We start from the raw sequence: 22,099 nt of genomic DNA on the forward strand, positions 1-22,099 counted from the left end.
GGCCAAAGTGATAATAATAGTGACCATTTATTTATTTTTTGCTGCTTGATAGGACTGAAAATCATAATCAAATTATGATCTCTAATTCTGAAAGAATTCTAGGGCACATAAAAAATTAGTCACAGATGGCATTTTTTTTGAATCAATGAACCAAATCCTCAGAATCTGAAATTGCCCTTCCAGGACCATTGAATAAAAATAAGAAGAAAGCCCTGGGATATTCTGCCTTAAGAGGGTAAGTTTCCAAATTCCATTTATATTTGTCTTTTCCTTGTTTGAGATGGATACTGAAAACCTAAGATATGACAGTTCAGTTCTTATTTGTGCAGTCCAGAGATTCAACTGAATCTTGCAGAGAAATCTTTTTGAGGGAAGAGCAGGGAACGTTTAGAATCATTTACAGACACAAGAGATGCAGTTTCTTAGTAAGTTCCCTCTACATGGATGGAACTCTCTTTCTTCTACTTTTAAGCCTTTACTCTGTGATATATGGAAGGACTGAGGTTGAAGCTGAAACTTCAATACTTTGAACACCTGATGAGAAGAACTGACTTATTGGAAAAGACCCTGATGCTGGTGAAGATTGAAGGTGGGACTAGAAGGGGAGGACAGAGGATGAGATGGCTGGATGGCATCACCAACTCGATGGGCATGAGTTTGAGTAAATTCTGGGAGTTGGTGATGGACAGGGAAGCCTGGTGTGCTGCAGTCCATGGGGTCACAAAGAGTCAGACATGACTGAGAGACTGAACTGATATGGAATAGCTTAAGCTCTCCTAGACTTTAGTTCCTCTTGTCTTTTTAAAAAAAATTAATTGGAAGCAATATTCTTGATTCCTACCCTGTATAGTCTCATGTACACTAGAGGCAAAAACCAGGCTTTTGGGGTTGCTGCCAAAAGAGGAGGAGAGGTGAGGAGAGGGTCCAAGTGAATGAAATAATGGTGAGATGACAGAAGGAAACTGTGTCCTGGTTCACACTTGTTTTCCTTTGTTGTTCAGTTGCTCAGTCGTTTTTGACTCTTTGCAGCCCTATGGACAGTAGCCCACCAGACTCTTCTGTCCATAGGATTTTCCACAGGCAAGAATACTGGAGTGGGTTGCCATTCCCTTCTCCAAGGGATCTTCCCAACCCATGGATCAAACCTGCCTCCCCTGTGTCTCCTGCATTGCAGGCGGATTCTTTATCCCTGAGTCATCATTATCTTTTTGTATAAAAGGCTAAATTTTGATGCTTTTTGCTACTTAGTTTGTAAAGCGTTTACAAGGGAAATTTATGCCACTCATTTCCATAGTAATGGTAAGTAAATTCTACGGGTTCCGTTTGGGCCATCCCAGCGCATACATCACTTTATGTGAGGAGATGTGAGAAATACTCTTTTTTCTCTATGTAAGACTTCTCCCCTGTTTTCACAGATCCCTTTAGAGAAGAATGGCTCCAGGGAATGACTTTCATGATTCAGTTCATTTTAGTGGGATTAACAGACCAATCCGTTCTTCAGCTCCCCCTGTTTTTCCTGTTCCTGGTAATGTATATGGCACCCCACTCCACTACTCTTGCTTGGAAAATCCCATAGACGGAGGAGCCTGTTAGGCTGCAATCCATGGGGTCGCTAAAAGTCGGACACGACTGACCGACTTCACTTTCACTTTTCACTTTTCATTTTCATGTATTGGAGAAGGAAATGGGAACCCACTCCAGTGTTCTTGCCTGGAGAATCCCAGGGACGGGGGAGCCTGGTGGGCTGCCGTCTATGGGGTCGCACAGAGTTGGACACGGCTGAAGTGACTTAGCATAGCATATATGGTCACTGTGATGGGAAATTTGAGCTTGATCATCCTAATTGGGCTGAGTTCACACCTGCACATCTCTATGCTCTTTTTCCTCTTTAATTTGTCCTTCATAGATCTGTTATTATTCTGTTTTTACACCTAAAATGCTGATCAACATCATATCAAAGAAGATTATCTCCTACATGGGATGCATGGCCCAGCTTTATTTCTTCACTTTTTGGTATTTCTGAATGCTATGTGCTGACATCAATGGCCTATGATGACCATGTGGCCACCTGTAACCTACTGTTGTAAACATTGCCATGTCCCCTAAAGTGTGTTCCAGCCTTATGCTTGGTTCCTACTTGATGGCATTTTCTGGTGCCATGGTTCACACTGGATACGTGCTGAGTCTGACCTTCTGTGATGCAAACACCATCAACGATTATTTGTATGACACCTGCCCTCTGCTCCATCTCTCCTGCACAAGTACCTGCATCCTTGAGCTGGAAATTGTCATCGTGTCAGGAATCAATATCATTGTGTGCAGTCTCACCATCCTGTTTCTTATGGCCTCATTCTCTCCAATATCCCTCACATCAAGTCCACAGAAGGCAGGTCTAAAGCCTTCAGCACCCGCGGTTCCCACATCTTTGCTGTTTCTTTGTTCTTTGGATCAAGTGCATTTGTGTACTCAAACCATCTTCTATGCCCGTGAATAAGGGAAAAGTCTCTTCTGTCTTTTACACCAGTGTGGTTCCCATGGTGAACCCCTTAATTTACAGCTTGAGGAACAAAGATGTTAAACTTGCTCTGAGAGAAACCCTGAGGATGGTGAAGTTTTGATCAGAAACATTATCTGTCTGTGCATGTAGTTATAGGACAAGGAGATTCTGTGTGTTTATTTAAATATTTATAGTTAGAATCTTATTTCTCTCTTTTTTAAAAAACATGAATTAAAGAATATTTGAGCTTTCCCTCAATAATTTATTTCTGGTTTTTCTGTCTGTTGCTTCTTTTCCCCTAATCATTTGCATGAGATCTGCTGCAGTTTTCCTTCTTACCAGTAATTTTAAATTAAAAATGTAGTATCTCTGTTATTTTTATTGTAATTTCACACTTTCAGTTTTTACTGAAAAGGAAAATGGTCCCCAAGTGATCAAATTTGAGACACCTCTGATATAATGACAGACCAATGATGAAAATCAGCCAGATAAGACTAAAGTAACATTGTTTCACTGGAGTTGTGCTTATCTGCCACCTGCTGTTAGGAGCATGCATCAGATATTCTGTTTCTACACCCATCTTTCCATTTTCTGACCTGGAAGAGTATGTCTCCTTTAAATGTCAGAGATTTAGGTTTCCATAAAGGCTTTGACTGTAATTTATTTTGTATCTGGTAAGTATTTTACATCAAACTTCTTTGGGTTGGAGTGTACTCTTTACCTTTGTACAATGAACTCAGCAAATGACAGATCATCTAAATATATTTTTTTCATCGAAACTAAAATGAAGCTCTGAGTGGCTAACGATTAAACGTCACAGGTTCATAAAGCCGTCCCACTGCTGGGCATACACACCGAGGAAACCAGAATTAAAAGAGACACGTGTACCCATATGTTCATCGCAGCACTGTTTATAATAGCCAGGACATGGAAGCAACCTAGATGTCCATCAGCAAATGAATGGATAAGAAAGCTGTGGTACATATACACAATGGGGTATTACTCAGCCATTAAAAAGAATACATTTGAATCAGTTCTAATGAGATGGATGAAACTGGAGCCTATTATACAGAGTGAAGTAAGCCAGAAAGAAAAACACCAATACTGTATACTAACGCATATATATGGAATTTAGAAAGATGGTAACTACAACCCTGTATGCGAGATAGCAAAAGAGACACAGATGTATAGAACAGTCTTTTGGACTCTGTGGGAGAGGGAGAGGGTGGGATGATTTGGGAGAATGGCATTAAAACATGTATAATATCATATAAGAAACGAATCACCAGTCCAGGTTCGATGCAGGATACAGGAAGCTTGGGGCTGGTGCACTGGGATGACCCAGAGGTATGGTATGGGGGGGAGGTGGGAGGGGGGTTCAGGATGGGGAACATGTGTACACCCGTGGGGGATGCATGTTGATGTTTGGCAAAACCAATACAATATTGTAAAAAAAAAAAAATTAATTAATTAATTAATTAAAAAAAAAGAAAAAAATCTAGACTAAACAGTTAGCCTTCTAATTTCCAGTCTGCTACTTGTGTAGTCTACTTACATCTACTTCATTCTATTCTATTTGTTTCAGTATGATCATTAATGAGAAGATATTTTTAACTTGAAGCTTACCTGTTATTTATTCCAGGGGATGTATGAATTTCTCTCATGGTGCATGCTGCTTTTTTGTTGTTTGTTTGCTTATTTAGGCAAAGCGTTTCACGGTTTTCTTTGGGTGGAAAAGGAAGGTTTTTGGACTAGTATTTTGGTGAGATGGGGCTTCCCAGGTGGCGCTATGATGAGGAAACTGCCTGCCAATGCAGGAGACATAAGAGATGTGAGTTTGATCTCTGGGTCTGGATGATTCCCTGGAGGAGGGCACGGCACTCCCACTTCAGTGTTCTTACCTGGAGAATCCCATGGACAGAGGAGCCTGGAAGGCTACAGTCCATAGGGTCACAAAGTCAGATGCAACTAAATGACTTAGCACTCACATTGATGAAATGATGGACTCAAATAAGAGGGCGTTTTGTGTGTGTCTAAAATTAAGAAAATTGAATTTCAGGTGTTTGAATTTTTTTTTTTAAGAGAACAGGATGTGGTAAAGAAAGGAGTCCAGAATCACGTCATGAAGACGGACCTCTATAAGACACATGGCCAGGAAATAAGAAGTCGCTATGTGGGAAGTGGTCATAAGGCTTAGGAAACAGATTTTATTCTGATATTGTATTCTTCGATGCTGGATTGTATATGTATTTCACAGTATATAAACCTTTGATAAAGTTATAATGTACATGACTGTAAGGTAGTAGGGCATTGGGAAATGATGGTGAAAAAGCTGTGGCCACATTTGGAACCAGGGAGAAAGAGGGCAGCTACAGGTGATAAAATAGTTAAGAGCATTTGAAATTCAAGTTAGGAAGTAGGAATTTAGAGATTAAATTGATGGATTTCAAAGCCCCTACCTATGACTCTTCTCTCCTTTCAATAAGGCCCTAGAAATATTATTGAGCTCACAGTGTTTCTCTGAATAAGCTATCAGCTTAAGTTATTTGATTTTTGACAGTTTTTTTTTTGTGTGTGGAGCTTCATGTGCTACTTCCATACAGATTTTAAATTACTCAACTTCAAAGTGCAACTGGCAGTATAATGACATCTTGAAAGAAGTACTTGGTGGATACACATATTTTTGCACTGTGTATACTAGAAAAGGTGTTGCATTTTTAATTTTTTAAAGGCAAAAATTCAACCTATAAAAGCCTCAGTATGATGTGTCAAGGGTTAATGTAAATATTTTCCATGGATGTCAGACATGCACATGTCCGGGAGAGGCTTCAACAAAGCTTATGGAACTGAAGGTCAGATAGTAGGACCTTTCCCCTCCAATATCCAGTGTCTGTGCTCTGATTACTGATTGTTGCTTCTGAACCAGACCTGCAGACACAGGGGGAGCAGCCACTGTTGGTGCATCTCCCGACTCTGGCTATAATCCTCTCCTGATCCAGCTGAAGTGACTTCCAGGGAATTTAAAGGCCTGTACCCTTTCCCTGCCCATCCTGTTTTTCTTCTTGGAGCCAGACATTAAAGACTAGGACTTTTGTAAAGTAAGAAGCATACTTCACTCTGTATAATAGGTTCCAGTTTCATCCATCTCATTAGAACTGATTCAAATGTATTCTTTTTAATGGCTGAGTAATACTCCATTGTGTATATGTACCACAGCTTTCTTATCCATTCATCTGCTGATGGGCATCTAGGTTGCTTCCATGTCTTGGCTATTATAAACAGTGCTGCGATGAACATTGGGGTACACATGTCTCTTTCCCTTCTGGCCAATACAGTATACTAATGCATATATATGGAATTTAGAAAGATGGTAACAATAACCCTATGTATGAGACAGCAAAAGAGACACTGATGTATAGATCAGTCTTATGGACTCTGTGGGAGAGGGAGAGGGTGGGGAGATTTGGGAGAATGGCATTGAAACATGTATAATATCATATATGAAACGAGTCACCAGTCCAGGTTTGATGCACGATACTGGATGCTTGGGGCTGGTGTGCTGGGATGACCCAGAGGGAGGGTATGGGGAGGGAGGAGGGAGGAGGGTTCAGGATGGGGAACACAGGTATACCTGTGGCGGATTCATTTCGATATTTGGCAAAACTAATACAATATTGTAAAGTTTAAAAATAAAATAAAATTAAAAAAAAGATATGATAATAATAGAAAAAAAAAAAGTAAGAAGCATATACAGAGATAATAAGAAGATCTCCATATATGTACCTGGAATGATACAGACTCAGAAAGACCAGAAAAGAATTTAATGTTTTTACCTAAACCTGATCCTCTGCACAGAGATGGCCTATAACAATCTAAACTGCAAAAATGAGAAGGGAGTTCTAGATGGCAGGTTGGTAGAATGCTAAGCTCACCCATCCTCGGGAACACATCACATTACCACTATATATAGAGAAACTTTTGCTGAAATCCATGTGGGCAAGAGCAGAACAGCTGTTCTACAACCAAGGTTGTGAAGAATAATCCATATGAGTCTGCCAGGAAGGGGAGACAAGCGATATGGTTGGGACCTTTACTTCTCACCTGAGATAGAGAAGAAGAAGGGGATATCACAGGCTGGGGAATCCTCCTGCAGGAGCAAGGATTTGGGGCCAGATTTTAGGCACACCAGCCCTGGGGTTTAACAACAGGAAATAAGCCCCCTTTCTGGCTTGAAAACCAGTGGAGATTTACCTGAATGCTGCAAGTAACTGAGACCAGACCTGCTCACTCCCAATCACAGCAGGGAGGCAGCAGATTGAAAACTGCCTGGGATTCCATCCAGCTGGCAAGGGCCACCCCAGCATCCCCTCTACCCAGTTCTAACTGAGCTCCTGCCCCAACCTCTGATGCTCCTGTGGGTGCTTCCCACTAAAGGGGAGGATGGATTCCATTGCTAACAAAAGTGTGTACACTTGGAGGGATGAGAGGTGACTTGGACCCTGAACCTGCAACTGAGCCATTGTCAACTCATTTGTCTCTGCAGTCACTCCATGAGGAGTGAAGTTGGGTCCAGGGAAGAGAACACTATCACCAGAGTGCACATCCTTGTCAATTTTGGGAGGGGCAGGGTCAGCTCTGTGCTGTGGCATCAACCCCTCACCACTACCCAGCCACTAATTGAGGTGAGGTTGTTGATGTTTAGTTGTTAAGTTGTGTCTGACTCTTTTGTGACCCCATGGACTACAGCCCACAAGGCTCCTCTGTTCATGGGATTTCCCAGGCAAGAGTACTGGAGCAGGTTGCCATTTCCAGCTTTAGAGGACCTTCCTGACCCAGCAGTCAAAGCTGGGTCTCCTGCCCCTGGTAGATTTTTTTTTTTACCACTGAGCCACCAAGGAAGCCTTTAGCACATTACAGAAAAAGCAAAACCAGCTGAGAAGTGCAACCCCAAGCTCTGATACCTTGATCATGGCCTAGAATAATTCAGAAATTGCCATCACATACAGGAGAAATCCACTTTCTCAAGGGTCTTATTCCAGCTCCTCAGGACACACGCCTACCCCTGATAAGGTGGTGAAAGCCACTGAGAACAGGGAAGCCCTTGCTCACACCTGGCTCTGGCTCTGGTCCCACGAACTCCAGCCCTATATCCCACCAATGCAGTGGCTGCAATCACACCCCAGGTGAAGACACGGTCCATGCTCACTTCAGATCCAGTTCTCCCACCAAAGCCATTGGACATACATAGACTCCATAGGGACACTGCCATACAAGAAACCACTTTCAAGACTGGAATATGTAATTGCTTTACCTAATGTAAGAGAGACAGAAAAAGTTAAGAAAAATCAGAAGTTATAAGAATTTGTTTCAGACTAAAGAATGAGAACAAGTAAAATCCTGATTAAAACCCTAATGAAAAGTAGATAACTAATTTACCTGATAAAGAATTCAAAGCAATAGTAGTAAGAATGCTAATGAAACCAGGGGAAATAATAGATGAACAGCATGAGTATTTTAACAAGGAACTGGGAAAAAACTGTTATAGCTCAAGTATACAATAACTGTAGTGAAAAATACACTAGCAGGAATTAGCAGCATTTTAGTGATAAAGAAGAATGCTTAAGTGATATAGATGACAGAATAATGGAAATCACGCAATAAGAATAGCAAAAAAGAACAACAAATTTAAAAAATATGAGTAGTTTAATGGACCTCTGTGAAAACATCAAGCTTATTAACATTCATGTTCTAGTGGAAGCAGCAGGAAAAGAGAGAAAATGTAAAAAATATATTTAATGAAATTTTGGTTAAACACTTGAAGGAAACAGCTATCCAGGTTTGGGAATTACGGAGAGTCTCAAACAAGATAAACCCAAAGTGAAATGCACTATGGCATATCATAATTAAAATGGCAAAAGTTAAAGATCAAAATAGAATTTTAAAGTCAGCAATAGGAAAACAAAGAATCTCATTTGAGGTAACCCACATAAATCTATTATAAGTTGATTTTTCTGAAGGGCTTCTGCAGGGCAGAAGGGAGTAGCACAATATTTAAAGTGCTGAAGGGAAAAACAAAAAAAAACAAACCAAAAAACCCTGCAGCCTAGGATACTCTTCCAAGCCAAGAATATCATTCAGAATTGAAGTAAAAAAAGAGCATCTCCAACAGCAAACACTAAAAGGGTTCACCAATACTAAGCCAACTACAGAAGAAATGTTAAAAAGTCTTCATTATTGAAAAAGACTACAAGAATAATAAGAAACTAGAGGAAGGGAAAATTCTATTGGTAAAGGCAAGTATATAGTAAAGGGTGTGGATCAACCACTTTAAACTAATATAGTGGTTAAAAATGAAAATTGTAAAGTCATGCCAAGATATGGAAGAAACTAAATGTCCATGAAGGACCAAATCAATAAAGATGGTAAATACACACAATAGAATACTGCTCAGCTGTTAAAAAGAATGAAGTTTTGCCAGTAGCAAAAAATGAATGGACTTGGAGGATATAATACTAAATGAAATAAGTCACTGAGAAACACAGACACTATATAATATCATATATTTGAATCTAAAAAAACCCCAACAAACTAGTAAATATAAAAATGAATCAGACTCACAGATATAGCAAACAAACTAATGGTTATCAATGAGGAATTAGAAGAGGGAGGGGCAAGAAAAGGGTAGGGGACTAAGATATAGTTCAGTTCAGTCGCTCAGTCGTGTCTGACTCTTTGCGACCCCATGAAATGCAGCACGCCAGGCCTCTCTGTCCATCACCAACTCCCGGAGTTTACCCAAACTCATGTCCATTGATCCGTGATGCCATCCAGCCATCTCATCCTCTGTCGTCCCCTTCTTCTCCTGCCCCAATCCCTCCCAGCATCAGGGTCTTTTCCAATGAGTCAACTCTTTGCATGAGGTGGCCAAAGTATTGGAATTTCAGCTTCAGCATCAGTCCTTCGGATGAACATCCAGGACTGATCTCCTTTAGGATGGACTGGTTGGATCTCCTTGCAGTCCAAGGGACTCTCAAGAGTCTTCTCCAACACCACAGTTCAAAGCATCAATTCTTCGGTGCTCAGCTTTCTTCACAGTCCCACTCTCACATCCATACATGACCACAGGAAAAACCATAGCCTTGACTCTACGGACCTTTGTTGGCAAAGTAATGTCTCTGCTTTTGAATATGCTATCTAGGTTGGTCATAACTTTCCTGCCAAGGAGCAAGCATTTTTTAATTTCATGTCTGCAATCACCATCTGCAGTGATTTTGGAGCCCAGAAAAATAAAGTCTGACACTGTTTCCACTGTTTCCCTATCTATTTGCCATGAAGTGATGGGACCAGATGCCATGATCTTCGTTTTCTGAATGTTAAGCTTTAAGACAACTTTTCCACTCTCCTCTTTCACTTTCATCAAGAGGCTTTTGAGTTCCTCTTCACTTTCTGCCATAAGGGTGGTATCATCTGCATATCTGAGGTGATTGATATTTTCCCCAAAATCTTGATTCCAGCTTGTGCCTATTCCAGCCCAGCATTTCTCATGATGTACTCTGCATATAAGTTAAATAAGCAGGGTGACAATATACAGCCTTGACATACTCCTTTTCCTATTTGGAACCAGTCTGTTGTTCCATGTCCAGTTCTAACTGTTGCTTCCTGACCTGCATATAGGTTTCTCAAGGGGCAGGTCAGGTGGTCTGGTATTCCCATCTCTTGAAGAATTTTCCACAGTTTGTTGTGATCCACACAGTCAAAGGCTTTGGCATAGTCAATAAAGCAGAAATAGATGTTTTTCTGGAACTCTCTTGCTTTTTCAACGATCCAGCAGATGTTGGCAATTGGATCTCTGGTTCCTCTGCCTTTTCTAAAACCAGCTTGAACATCTGGAAGTTCACTCACATATTGCTAAAGCCTGGCTTGGAGAATTTTGAGCATTACTTTACTAGCGTGTGAGATGAGTGCAATTGTGTGGTAGTTTGAGCATTCTTTGGCATTGCCTTTCTTTGGGACTGGAATGAAAACTGACCTTTTCCAGGCCTGTGGCCACTGCTGAGTTTTCCAAATTTGCTGGCATATTGAGTGCAGCACTTTCACAGCATCAACTCTTAGGATTTGAAATAGCTCAACTGGAATTCTATCATTTCCACTAGCTTTGTTCATAGTAATACTTTTTTTTTTTTTTAACGAAAACTAGTTTTATTTTAAAATTAAGTGCATAGCACTCATCTAATTCCATTGGTGTGGACTTTAGCACCATACTTGATATTTGCAATTAATGTCATAACAGATACATTTTGGTTTGCAGTCTATATTTGAGTAGTGTTTATTTAGTGGACTTTGGTAAAGCCCCTTATACATATCATTAATTTCTTCACAGTACACATTTAATGATGGTCCGGTAATCTCAAAAAACAAAAAACCTGCTTTAAAGACTAATTAATAAATTAAACAAAACAAAACCCACACAACGCCCCCCACCCATAGCCCCCCAAAGCTAGCAGTTGTGAGTTGTATTTATACTGAAACCTAATGTTTTAAAAATAGTACTGGTTTCTCCAACCACCCCATCCCACCCTACCCTGAGTATGCAGCAATAGTAACCAATTATTTATTTTACTCTCCCCCCCGCAACCCAAATTAGTCCAGTGTTCTTTAGCTTTTTAAAATATAAACTGGGAAAGTGTTACAGGCTTTTTAAAAAGGCATATTCTTCTATAACAAGAATGACATTTAAACCAATCAGTAAAAGCATTTGACAAGACATTTAAATTACCATAGGCACCAGTTGTTGTTTCAAGTTGGGATCTCTATCCCAATATCTTACATTCATAGTATTATTGAGGTAGTTAAAATACTGAAAATTGGACTCCAGGTTGCTAGGTTCTGAATGTGAATGATATATTCTCTTTTGAACCCACTTTACCCCAGATAATTCAAGTTCTCTTGAGGTAAGGACTACTAAAATCCAATAAGCAGCCTTCTGTAAAGAGAAAAGTGATGATACTTTCAGAAAACAATTTTCATGCTTGAAAAATCTGCCACGAGTGTTCTTACCTGAGTAGTTTTTCATTTTATCTACCAGACTAATAAATCCATGTCATGCCCTATGTACTCTAATGATAAAAGTTACCTTTCATTTAAGGAAAGGATGTTCTGTAAGAACTCACACTGACAGAACCCACCCACCCACATCCACCTACTGGAGCCATCTGGATCAATCCATTGCTGTGATGAGTCCCTTCCCTTCCTAACAAAAGCCATTGGCTTGATTATTGAGACTCCTGCTGCATACCCATAACATCTTTATAATAAGCTTGTCTTCAATGCATATTACGGCAGTCACATACCTGCCATGCAGTTTCCCTTCTATTCAAGTGCTATCTTTAAAAAAAAAACCACACAAACAAAATGACACACTTTACTAATTTTTCTATCAGAAAGCTTCCCTCCACCAAATCTCTTCTCCCACAGATAAGAGCACAATGTATATAGTTTCAGTTATTACTATGTTTTTTTTTTTTTCTTTTTACTTTTTGCAGTTTATTTCCTCCAAACTCTTTACCCCCAAATTGCCCTTGCTGTAATGACCTATTGCTGTTTTCACTCATTACCAATATAGTGAAATGTCCCAGGGCAGTTCTGGGGCCAGTCCAATGAAAGTCACCTTTGCCTACTTACACCTAACTGCTGCTGCTGCTAAGTCGCTTCATTCATGTCTGCGACCCCATAGACGGCAGCCCACCAGGCTCCCCCGTCCCTGGGATTCTCCAGGCAAGAACACTGGAGTGGGTTGCCATTGCCTTCTCCGTTACACTTGACTAGCTGGATTCAAAGGCTGCTTATAAAACCTGTCTTCCATGTAACAAAGTGCTGCTCTAGCACAACCTGAGAACTACCCTGGCCACATTCCACCTCAAAACAAACTTACGGGACTTTATTCTAGTACTGACATTTTACAATTACACCTTCCCTTGAAAAAACTTTTTTAGAATAATATCAAATCTGAGTATAAATCATTGATTGCACTGAGAAATGCAAAACTTGTATGTGTATTATGAATGACAGGAACCACCACTTCATTCATTCTAAGCTACAATTATGTTCTCATTTGAAAACACACTCTAGCAGGAGTCTACTAACCTATGTTATTAAGGTAGTCATACTATAACATTCCCAAAGCATGTTGCATTACAGTTAAGTGTTTCCAAGTAGTACAATTCCCTGAGTTAAATGTGTTTAATTCTAAAGACTTGAGGTTGACCACAGGGGAAAAATAAGAAAAACGTATGACCATGATTTTAAGAAATCTACTCCAATCTTAATTTTAGTGCATAAATCCAGATACCTATACTATCTGTGATAAGGAGTTATTTAGAATATCTAAAAAAAATTTTTTTTTAACCACACTGACTGGTATAGCAAAGAAATTCATGAGTTGAAACTTAGTCAGAAGTTCATTTGCAGATGCAGATCAAAAATATAAATCAAAACTGGAGACTTAAAAAAGGATCTCTTCAAAAATTAATACTGTAACTTTCCTTCATAAAAAGAATGTTTGGCAAGTCCACAGATAAACATTAATCTCTGACATATAAGCCAACATTAGGCCCAGAGCCACCACAGGTCAAATCTTGAAACAGCAAATTTGGAGTCTGTACAAATTTTCTGTTGGGTTGAATATTTTTGAAATATTTGGACCATCACTTGGGGCTTTAAAATGTGTCATATAGAAATTTGTTTTAACAGGATTTGACATATACACTGTTAAAGTGTTTGCAGTGTTACCTTAGTCCTCCCAGATATTCACGGTGTGTTGGAAGGGATAATCAGTCTTCCTGGTGCTGGTATCTGAAGAGTGCTGATGAAATTTGGATCCCTTTCCTTTTGAAGAGAAGTTTTACAAAAAGCTTGCCCCAGAGCTTCAAGTCATAAACAGTCTGGGTCAGGTCTTACCTTCACATAAAATCACCTTTCAAAGCATTGAGTAATGCAAGGGTAATGTTCATTTATCTGATAACTCCGGTTGTAAGAAACATTCAGACAGGGTTTAACTTCTACCGGTATTGCCAGTGACATCCCAACACCAGCTGGCGCATGCCCAAGGCCCTGAAGCCAGCAGGAAGCCAGCAGGACATGTTGGTAGTGTGTAAGATGAGGTGTGTGTAGTAGATACAATCTGCTGACAGCTTGGTTGTTCCGATACAGGATGGCGATACTGCAGTGAGGTCTGGTGAGTCTGATGGAGATACCGAGGCTGCTGAAAGTGAACTGCCCTAGAGGGCTGGGAGGCTGCCTGGAACACACTTAGCTGTGCTGGCTGAGGTCCTGCCTGTCCTCTCTGTTTGTTTGCTTCTTTCACATCATTATCATGATCGATCAATAGCCGTTCAATGCACTGCACTAAGAAATCCCAGGAGTAAGCAGTAAGACGATGCAATCTTGTAGGCCACGTTGGAGAGAGACGAAGTATAACCCTTGAAGAAGCCACACATGCTGCAGCTTGCAAGGATACTTTCAGGAAGTAATCTGCATACTTGGCCATGTAGAGTTTAGTTTTTTCCAAGCAAATCATTGGCCAGCCATCATGAAGATCTGTTTCATGTACTGCTTCAGAGAGATAATACTCAATGAAATGGGCAGCTGTTGGAAGGCAAAGGTTCCACTGAAAGGTTTCTAATAATAATAGTTCCATATGTAGCAAATTTTGTTTTGTTAATACTAGATTCATATTAGTCATACAACCCAGGCTGTTGAGCTGCTCCAGCTTAGGCACACTATCTTCTTTTTCTTCAAATTTACTTGCTAGAAGCAGACAGGAAAGTGCAACTAAATGCAGCTGCTGGATAGTGATGTCATAACGATCCATAAACAGGTCCAGCAAATAGACAGCAAGATGTCGGGCAGAAGGGCAGAGTGTGAAACGATTGCTCACAATGGCAATCAAGTCAGCAAAATATCTTCTGAGACTTAGTTGAGGGGACTGGCCTTTGTAGGAAGGCAACTTCAGCTCCTTGTACCGAAGAGCTTGATGGATGTCGGCAGCCAGCTGTCCCCGCCACCACTGCGCCTCCAGCTCCATGGGACCCGGCGGCGTGCCTGGCCAGACGAGGCAACTTCAGTCCGGAACCGCGGCCCTCACAGGCCCAGCCCCGCCGACATGCGGGGAACGCCGACCCCGCTCATGCTGCGGACAGTCGGCAGCAAAGCGCCGGCCTCAGCTCCGACCCAGCGCCAGGGCGCTCGCGCCGCCCATTGTTAAAGGACCGGCAGGCGGCTCCGCGTACAAAGCCAGCGCGGGGGCACATGCGGACCCGCCGCTGCCCCATAGTAATGCTTTCTAAGGCCTACTTGACTTCACATTCCAGGATGTGTGGCTCTAGGTGAGTGATCACACCATCGTGATTATCTTGGTTGTGAAGATCATTTTTTACAGTTCTTCTGTGTATTCTTGCCACCTCTTCTTAATATCTTCTGCTTCTGTTAGGTCCATACCATTTCTGTCCTTTATTGAGCCCATCTTTGCATGAAATATTCCCTTGGTATCTCTAATTTTCTTGAAGAGATCTCTAGTCTTTCCCATTCTGTTGTTTTCCTCTATTTCTTTGTGTTGATCGCTGAAGAAGCCTTTCTTATCTCTAAGAGATATAGCTACTATGTATAAATTAAATAAGCTATAAGAATATCCTGTATACACAGGGAGTATAACCAGTGTTGTATAATAAATATAAAAAAATATATAATCTTTAAAATTTGAATCACTCTGTGGTACACCTGAAACTTATATAATATTGTAGATAGATATCATCCTCCATAAAAAGGTGAAAATTATAAATTCAGTCATAACTACAACAAATGGGATAGACATGAAAATGTAAAATACAACATCTAAATCACAAAATTAGGGGAAGCTAGTAAAAATGTAAATATACTAGAATTTGTTTGAACTTAAGTTACTAGAATTTAAAATGAGTGGCTATAGATATAGGTCAATGTATACGAAATTGGTGGTAATTATAATAAACAACCTTCAGTAGATATAAAAACTAGAGAGAAGGAAGCACAAACATAACACTACAGAAATCATCAAACCAAAATGGAAGAGACAAATAGAAAAAGAACAGAGAAGACATTCAGAAACATCCAGAAAACAAATAACAAAAGATAATAAGTAGATACATATTTGAGTGTCAATAGACTAAATGCTCCAATAGGAAAGCATAGTGTGGCTAAATGGATTAAAATAAAACAAAACAAAGATACAAAAAAAGAGCCTTCTTTGCCTACAAGAGATTCACTTCCGATCTAAAGAGACACCCAGACTAAAATGAGGGACAGTAAAAGATATTCAAGTCAAGTGGAAAAAAAAAGAAATAGGGGAATTCAATACCCATATCAAACAAGTCATTACAACAAAGTCGATAGTAAAAGACAAGAAGGACATTAAAAGGATCAATGCAAGAAGAGAACATAATGTTCAGAAACGCATATGAACCTAATATGCTTATGTGCTAAGTTGCTTCAGTTGTGTCCGACTTTTTGTGACCTTATAGACTGTAGCCAGCCAGGCTCCTCTGTCTCTAGGATTCTCCAGGCAAGAATACTGGTGTGGGTAGCCATTCCCTTCTCCAGGGGACATTCTTGAACCAGGGATTGAACCCAGGTCTCCTGCATTATAGGTAGATTCTTTACCTTCTGAGCCACCAGGGAAGCCCTTGGAAAAAGGTACAGAGGTTCATCACAAAACTGAAAATAAAACTGCCTTATGATCTAACAATCAGTATATATCTGAAGAAAATGAAACCAGTAATGTGAAAAAATACATGTGACCAGTGTTCACAGCAGCATTATTTTCAATAGCAAAGATGTGAAAGCCACCTAAATGTGTATTAACAGATTAATTATATATATATATATACACACATGGATATATATACATACATCATAACTTTTTTTTCATACATCATAACTTTTAATGGCTCAATTATACATTTACATTTAATGTAAATTGCTCAATTACATATATATATATTATATTTGTCATGAAAAAGAATGAAATCTTGCCATTTGCAGTCATGTATCTGGTCCTGCTACTGCTACTGCTAAGTCACTTCAGTAGTGTCAGATCGCACTCTGTGCGATCCCATAGATGGCAGCCCACCAGGCTCCCCTGTCCCTGGGATTCTCCAGGCAAGAACACTGGAGTGGGTTGCCATTTCCTTCTCCAATGCGTGAAAGTGAAAAGTGAAAGTGAAGTCGCTCAGTCGTGTCTGACTCTTAGCGACCCCATGGACTACAGCCTACCAGGCTCCTCCGTCCATGGGATTTTCCAGGCGAGAGTACTGGAGTGGGGTGCCATTGCCTTCTCCGTGTATCTGGTCCTAGAGAATAGTATATTCAGGGAACTAACACAAAGATCAGTATGGTATGTTATTAGCCATATGTGTAATATTAAAAAATACAAGAAAAAAAATGAATATAACAGAACAGAAGCATTCTCACAGATATAGAGACCAAACTGGTGTGTATCAATGAGGAGAGGGAAGGGGTAAATGAAAATATAGGAGGAGGGCATTAAGATATACAGACCTATATATAAAATATATAAAGAAGAAGGATACAATGAAGAATATAGCCAATATTTTTATATAGCTTTAAGTGAACTATAAGCTATAAAAATATTGAATCACTATGTTGTACACCTAAAATTGACATAGTATTTTAAATCAAATATACTTCAATAAAAAATCTTTCTTTGACTTCTGATAACTTAATTATAATGTCCCTTGTGGATTTCTTTGGGATCATCTTATTTGGAATATTTTTGTTTCTTGTTTCAAGATGTCCAGTTCCTTGCACAGATTTGGGAATTTTTTTCAGTTAGTTTTTCTTTGGGAAATCTTTTAGACTATTACTCACATTTTTCTCTTTTGGTGATCCCTGTAATGCCTATGTATCATGTAATATAATACATTCCATAAATCTTAGACTTTTGACATTATTTTTCATTGTTTTATCTATTCACTCCATTTACTGAATTGTTTCAATTGTCCTTTTTCCCAAATTCTATAATCCTTTGCTTTGTCTGTTTAGTCTGTGGTTTTGACCTTCTACTGAATTTTTCAGTTCAATTATCATGTTTTTGGCTTCATGACTTCTGTTTGGTACTCTTTGAAGAAAAAAGTCACACTTTGTTCATGTATTGTTTTATGACAGTTAAAGGAATTCTCTGTCACTTAAGTAATATATCTCCATTTCTTTCTTTCTTTCTTTCTTTTTTTTTTTAGGTCCACTTTGTATGCTCATTTTCTTGGAATGTTTCTTTTTTTAATTGAACTTTTCTTTATTTTCCCTTGACTTTCTGCACTCATGTCTGCACGCAGACAAAAATAGAAAACTATTTTAATCCTCATGAACTGGCCTTGTATTGGAGTTGACCGTATTAATAAGCCTGGTTAGAAAAGGCAGACCTCTCAATCTTGTGATAGTACAATCCACTTTCCTAGTTTTTAGTAGCTCCCAGGAGTCAGGAGAATGTCAGGATCCCATTAGACTCTTAACATGGGAGATTAAAGTCAATTCCTTTGGCAGCCCCTAGGTAAGTTGCGTTAATGGCTGCACAGTGCATCTTTTCCTTTATAAGGAGAAGCTGTAGGGAAAGTATTTTCTACTTCTAGCTGTGTTAAACCAAAGTGAGGTGGGTGGCTACAGAGAGTTTTAGCATAAACTGCTGTCTCTCTTCTCTCTTATCTCAGGCAGCTAGATTATGCCATATCCTGTGCCTGTCCTGCTTTATGGCACAGGCTACACAGAAGCCAGTCTTCTGGATGGCCCCTAGAAAAGTTGGAGTTTTGGATGTATTGTGCATCTCTTTCTCTTCCCAGGGAGAACCTGGGAAATGGCGATTTTGTCCCAGTCACATGGTTCTGGACCTCCATAGGTATATGGAAGACGTATCTTGAATTTTCTTAACAGCTTCAATGTAACTAGTATCATGATTGAACTGTGTTCAGGATCCTTTTAACTAAGTTTTGGATTTCTTACAGAGAGAATCTGTACATAAATTATTTTTAGTCACTGTGTCCATGCAGTGAAAGAGATTCTAGGGCTTGCTGTACTGTAGTCTTGTTGATGGGAAATTGTTAATTTTGCTGTTCCTTGGGTGATGCACTATCCTGATAGTGAAGGATAAAATTGTGTAAAATATTGAAGCTATAAGGAACTAAAGACAGATTGTAAAGACAAACCCCTTAGTTCCCTATTACATGTAGAAACTGTTCCCTAGGGAAGAGACTGAACAAGCTGCTTCCATGTCTATAACTGAGTGCGTTGTATCATTACATGCACACTAAAATCCTCTGTGACTTAGTATGCACCAAAATGATTTTAGAGTCCATTTATTGTTTTCTGCTGCTGGATAGGACAAAAATCATAATCAAAATTATGATCTATAATTCTGAAAGATTTCTAAGGTATATCAGAAATTGTTTACAGGTGACATTTTCTTAGAAAAAATAAAACCAAAGCCCGAGAACCTGAAATTGCCATTCTAGGACCATGGGGTAAAATCACTAAGAAGAAAGGCCTGGGATATTCTGGCTTACAAGAGTGAGTTTCCGAATTACATTTACATTCATGTTTTCTTTGTCCAAGATGCAGACTGAGATATGACACGATTGAGACTCAGATATGACAGTTCATTTCCTATTTGTGCAGTCCTGAGATTCAACTGAATCTTGCAGCGAAAACTGTTTGAAGGGAGAGTGGGGAATGTTCAGAAATATTAAAGGATACAGGTGATACAGTTTCTTAATAAGTTCCCTCTCCATGGATAGAACACTCTTTCTTCTACTTTTATAGCTTTTACTCTGTGACATATGGCGTAACTTAACCTTTCCTAGACTTTGGTTGCTCTTGTGTTTCTTTTTTTAATTAGAAGCAATATTCTTGGTTCCTACCCTGTAAATTCCTATCTGCGCTAGAGACAAAACCAGGCTTTGGGGATTGCTGCCAAAAGAAGAGAAGTAAGAAGAGGGTCCAAGTGAATGAAATAATGGTGAGATGAGAGAATGAAAATTCTCTCCTGGTTCAAACTTCTTTTCCAATATCCTTTTGGGTAAAAGGCTAAATTTTGATGCTTTTTGCTACTTAGTTTATAAAGCATTTTTTGTAAAGGAAATTCTTGTCACTCATTTCCATGGTAATGGTAAGTAAATTCTACGAGTTCAGTTTGGGCTACCCACAGTCATTCCTAGTACATATGTCACTTATGTGAGGAGATGTGAGAAATACTTTTTCCTCTATGTAAGCCTTCTCCTTGTTTTCACAGATCCCCTTAGAGAAGAATGGCTCCAGGGAATGACTCTTTCATGACTCAGTTCATTTTAGCAGGATTAACAGACCAATCAGTTTTTCAACTCCCCCTGTTTTTCCTGTTTTTAGTAATGTATATGGTCACTGTGATGGGAAATTTGAGCTTGATCATCCTAATTGGGTCGAGTTCACACCTGCACACACCTATGTACTTTTTCCTTTTTAATTTGTCCTTCATAGATCTCTGTTATTCTTCTGTGTTTACACCTAAAATGCTGATTAACATCACATCAGAGAAGAAGATTATCTCCTACATGGGGTGCATGACCCAGCTTTACTTCTTGTGTTTTTTTGGTATTTCTGAAAGTTATGTGCTGACATCAATGGCCTATGACCGCTATGTGGCCATCTGTAACCCACTCTTGTATAACACTGCCATGTCCCCTAAAGTGTGTTCCAGCCTTATGCTTGGTTCCTACCTGATGGCATTTTTTGAGGCAACAACCCTCATGGGATGTATGCTGAGACTGACCTTCTGTGATGCAAACACCATCAACCATTATTTGTGTGACATCTACCCTCTCCTCCAGCTCTCCTGCACAAGTACCTACATCATTGAGCTGGAAGTTATCATTGTGTCAGGCATCAATATCACTGTGCCCAGTCTCACCATCTTTGTCTCTTATGGTCTCATCCTCTCCAACATCCTCCACATCAGCTCCACAGAGGGCAGGTCCAAAGCCTTCAGCACCTGCAGTTCCCACATCATTGCTGTTTCTCTGTTCTTTGGATCAAGTGCATTTGTGTATCTCAAACCATCTTCTGTGTCTGCGGATGATGGGAAAATATCCTCTGTCTTTTACACAAATGTGATTCCCATGATGAATCCCTTAATTTACAGCTTGAGGAACAAAGATGTTAAGCTTGCTTTGAGAAAAACCCTATGTGTGGCAGAATTTTGATCAGAGACATTATCTGTCTGTGCATATAGTTACAGGACAAGGAGATTCTGTGTGTTCAATTAAATATTTTTAGTCATGGCCTTATTTTTCTATTTTTTAAAATAACATGCCTAAGAAAATTTAAGCCTTCTCATAATAATGTATTTCCAATTTTTCTGTCTGGACTTCTTTTTTCCTTAAATGATTTGTGAAATATCTCCTCTGGTTTTCCTTTTAGCTAATAGTATTAAATTATAAATGTAACTGTTATTTTCTAGCTTCATTTCAAAGTTTTAATTTTTACTGAAGAAAAATGGTCTCCAAGTGATCAAATTTGAGATACCTTTGATATAATGAGACAGTAATGATGAAATCAGCTAGATATCGCTAAAGTAGCATCATTTTATTGGAGTTGTGCATATCTTCCGCATGCTTTAGAAGCATGTATCAGATGCTTTTTACTGTTTTTACTCCCATTTTTCTATTATCTGACTAGGAAGAGTATGTCACCTTTAAATATCAGAGATTGAAGCCTTCATTAAGATATTGACTATAAATTTATTTTGCATCTCTAAATATTTTACATCAAGCTTCTTTGGGCAAGTGTTTTCTTTTTTTACTTTAATTCAATGAAACCAGCAAGTGACAGATCATATAAATATATTTATTTCATAGATGGTGAAATGAATGGTTAATGATTTAATGTCACAGCTTCATAAAGAAAAATCTAGACTAAACTGTTAGCCTTCTGATTTCAAGTCTGCTACTTTTGTAGTCTGCTTACATCCACTTCATTCTACTCTATTTGCTTCAGTATGATCATTAATGAGAAGACATTTTAAATTTGAAGCTTAACTTTTGTTCATTCCAGGGAAATACATGAATTTCTCTCATGCTGTTTCTTGCTTTTTTATTGTTGGTTTGTTTAGGCAAAGAGTTTCATGGGTTTATTTGGGTGGGTAAAGAAGGCCTTTTGGACTAGTGTATTGGTAAGATGATTGACTCAAATAGGGAGCTTTTTTTTTTTTGCAAAATTAACAAAATTGAATTTGAGATTTTTTTATTAAGAGCATATGACATGGGTGAGAAAAGAGTCCAGAATCATGTCATTATGACAGACCTCAAAAAGACACGTGTTCAACAAATAAGAGGTCTTGTGTGGGAGGCATTCATGCACATTAGGAGACAAATAGTGTGAATCTGTATGCTTTCCATACAGGACTGTAAATGTATTTCACTGTCTATAGATATTTGATAAAGCTATGGTGCACATGACTGTAAATTAATAGTGCTTTGGGAAACGAAGGTGAAAAAGCTGTGGTCACATTTGGAACAAGGAAAGAAGGCA

At 39.1% G+C, this 22,099-nt stretch overlaps 1 protein-coding gene and 2 pseudogenes across 2 annotated transcripts; 2 read left to right on the forward strand and 1 right to left on the reverse strand.

Annotated features, from left to right (window-relative positions):
- Positions 1–2,089: 2,089 nt before the first annotated feature.
- LOC147342303 (olfactory receptor 8B8-like) lies at positions 2,090–2,618 on the forward strand (annotated as a pseudogene).
- Positions 2,619–10,668: 8,050 nt separating this feature from the next.
- On the reverse strand, positions 10,669–14,811 carry LOC147342304 (cyclin-J pseudogene; annotated as a pseudogene). The gene has a single exon (XR_015157976.1). The product of XR_015157976.1 is annotated as a cyclin-J pseudogene (transcript).
- A 5,016-nt stretch (positions 14,812–19,827) lies between these two features.
- On the forward strand, positions 19,828–20,772 carry LOC147342305 (olfactory receptor 8B3-like). The gene has a single exon (XM_086384330.1). The coding sequence runs from the start codon at positions 19,843–19,845 to the stop codon at positions 20,770–20,772; it is 930 nt and encodes a 309-aa protein (XP_086240456.1). The 5' UTR covers positions 19,828–19,842.
- The last annotated feature ends 1,327 nt before the right edge of the window (positions 20,773–22,099 follow it).

The sequence above is a fragment of the Bos grunniens genome, chromosome 29, assembly GCF_055505025.1.
Source record: "Bos grunniens cultivar Pamir isolate PY7600 chromosome 29, Bosgru_T2T1.0, whole genome shotgun sequence".
Taxonomy (NCBI): domain Eukaryota; kingdom Metazoa; phylum Chordata; class Mammalia; order Artiodactyla; family Bovidae; genus Bos; species Bos grunniens.

Coding starts and splice junctions, on each gene's coding strand:
- LOC147342305 (XM_086384330.1), top strand. CDS start 19,843: ATGGCTCCAGGGAATGACTCTTTCATGACTCAGTTCATTTTAGCAGGA.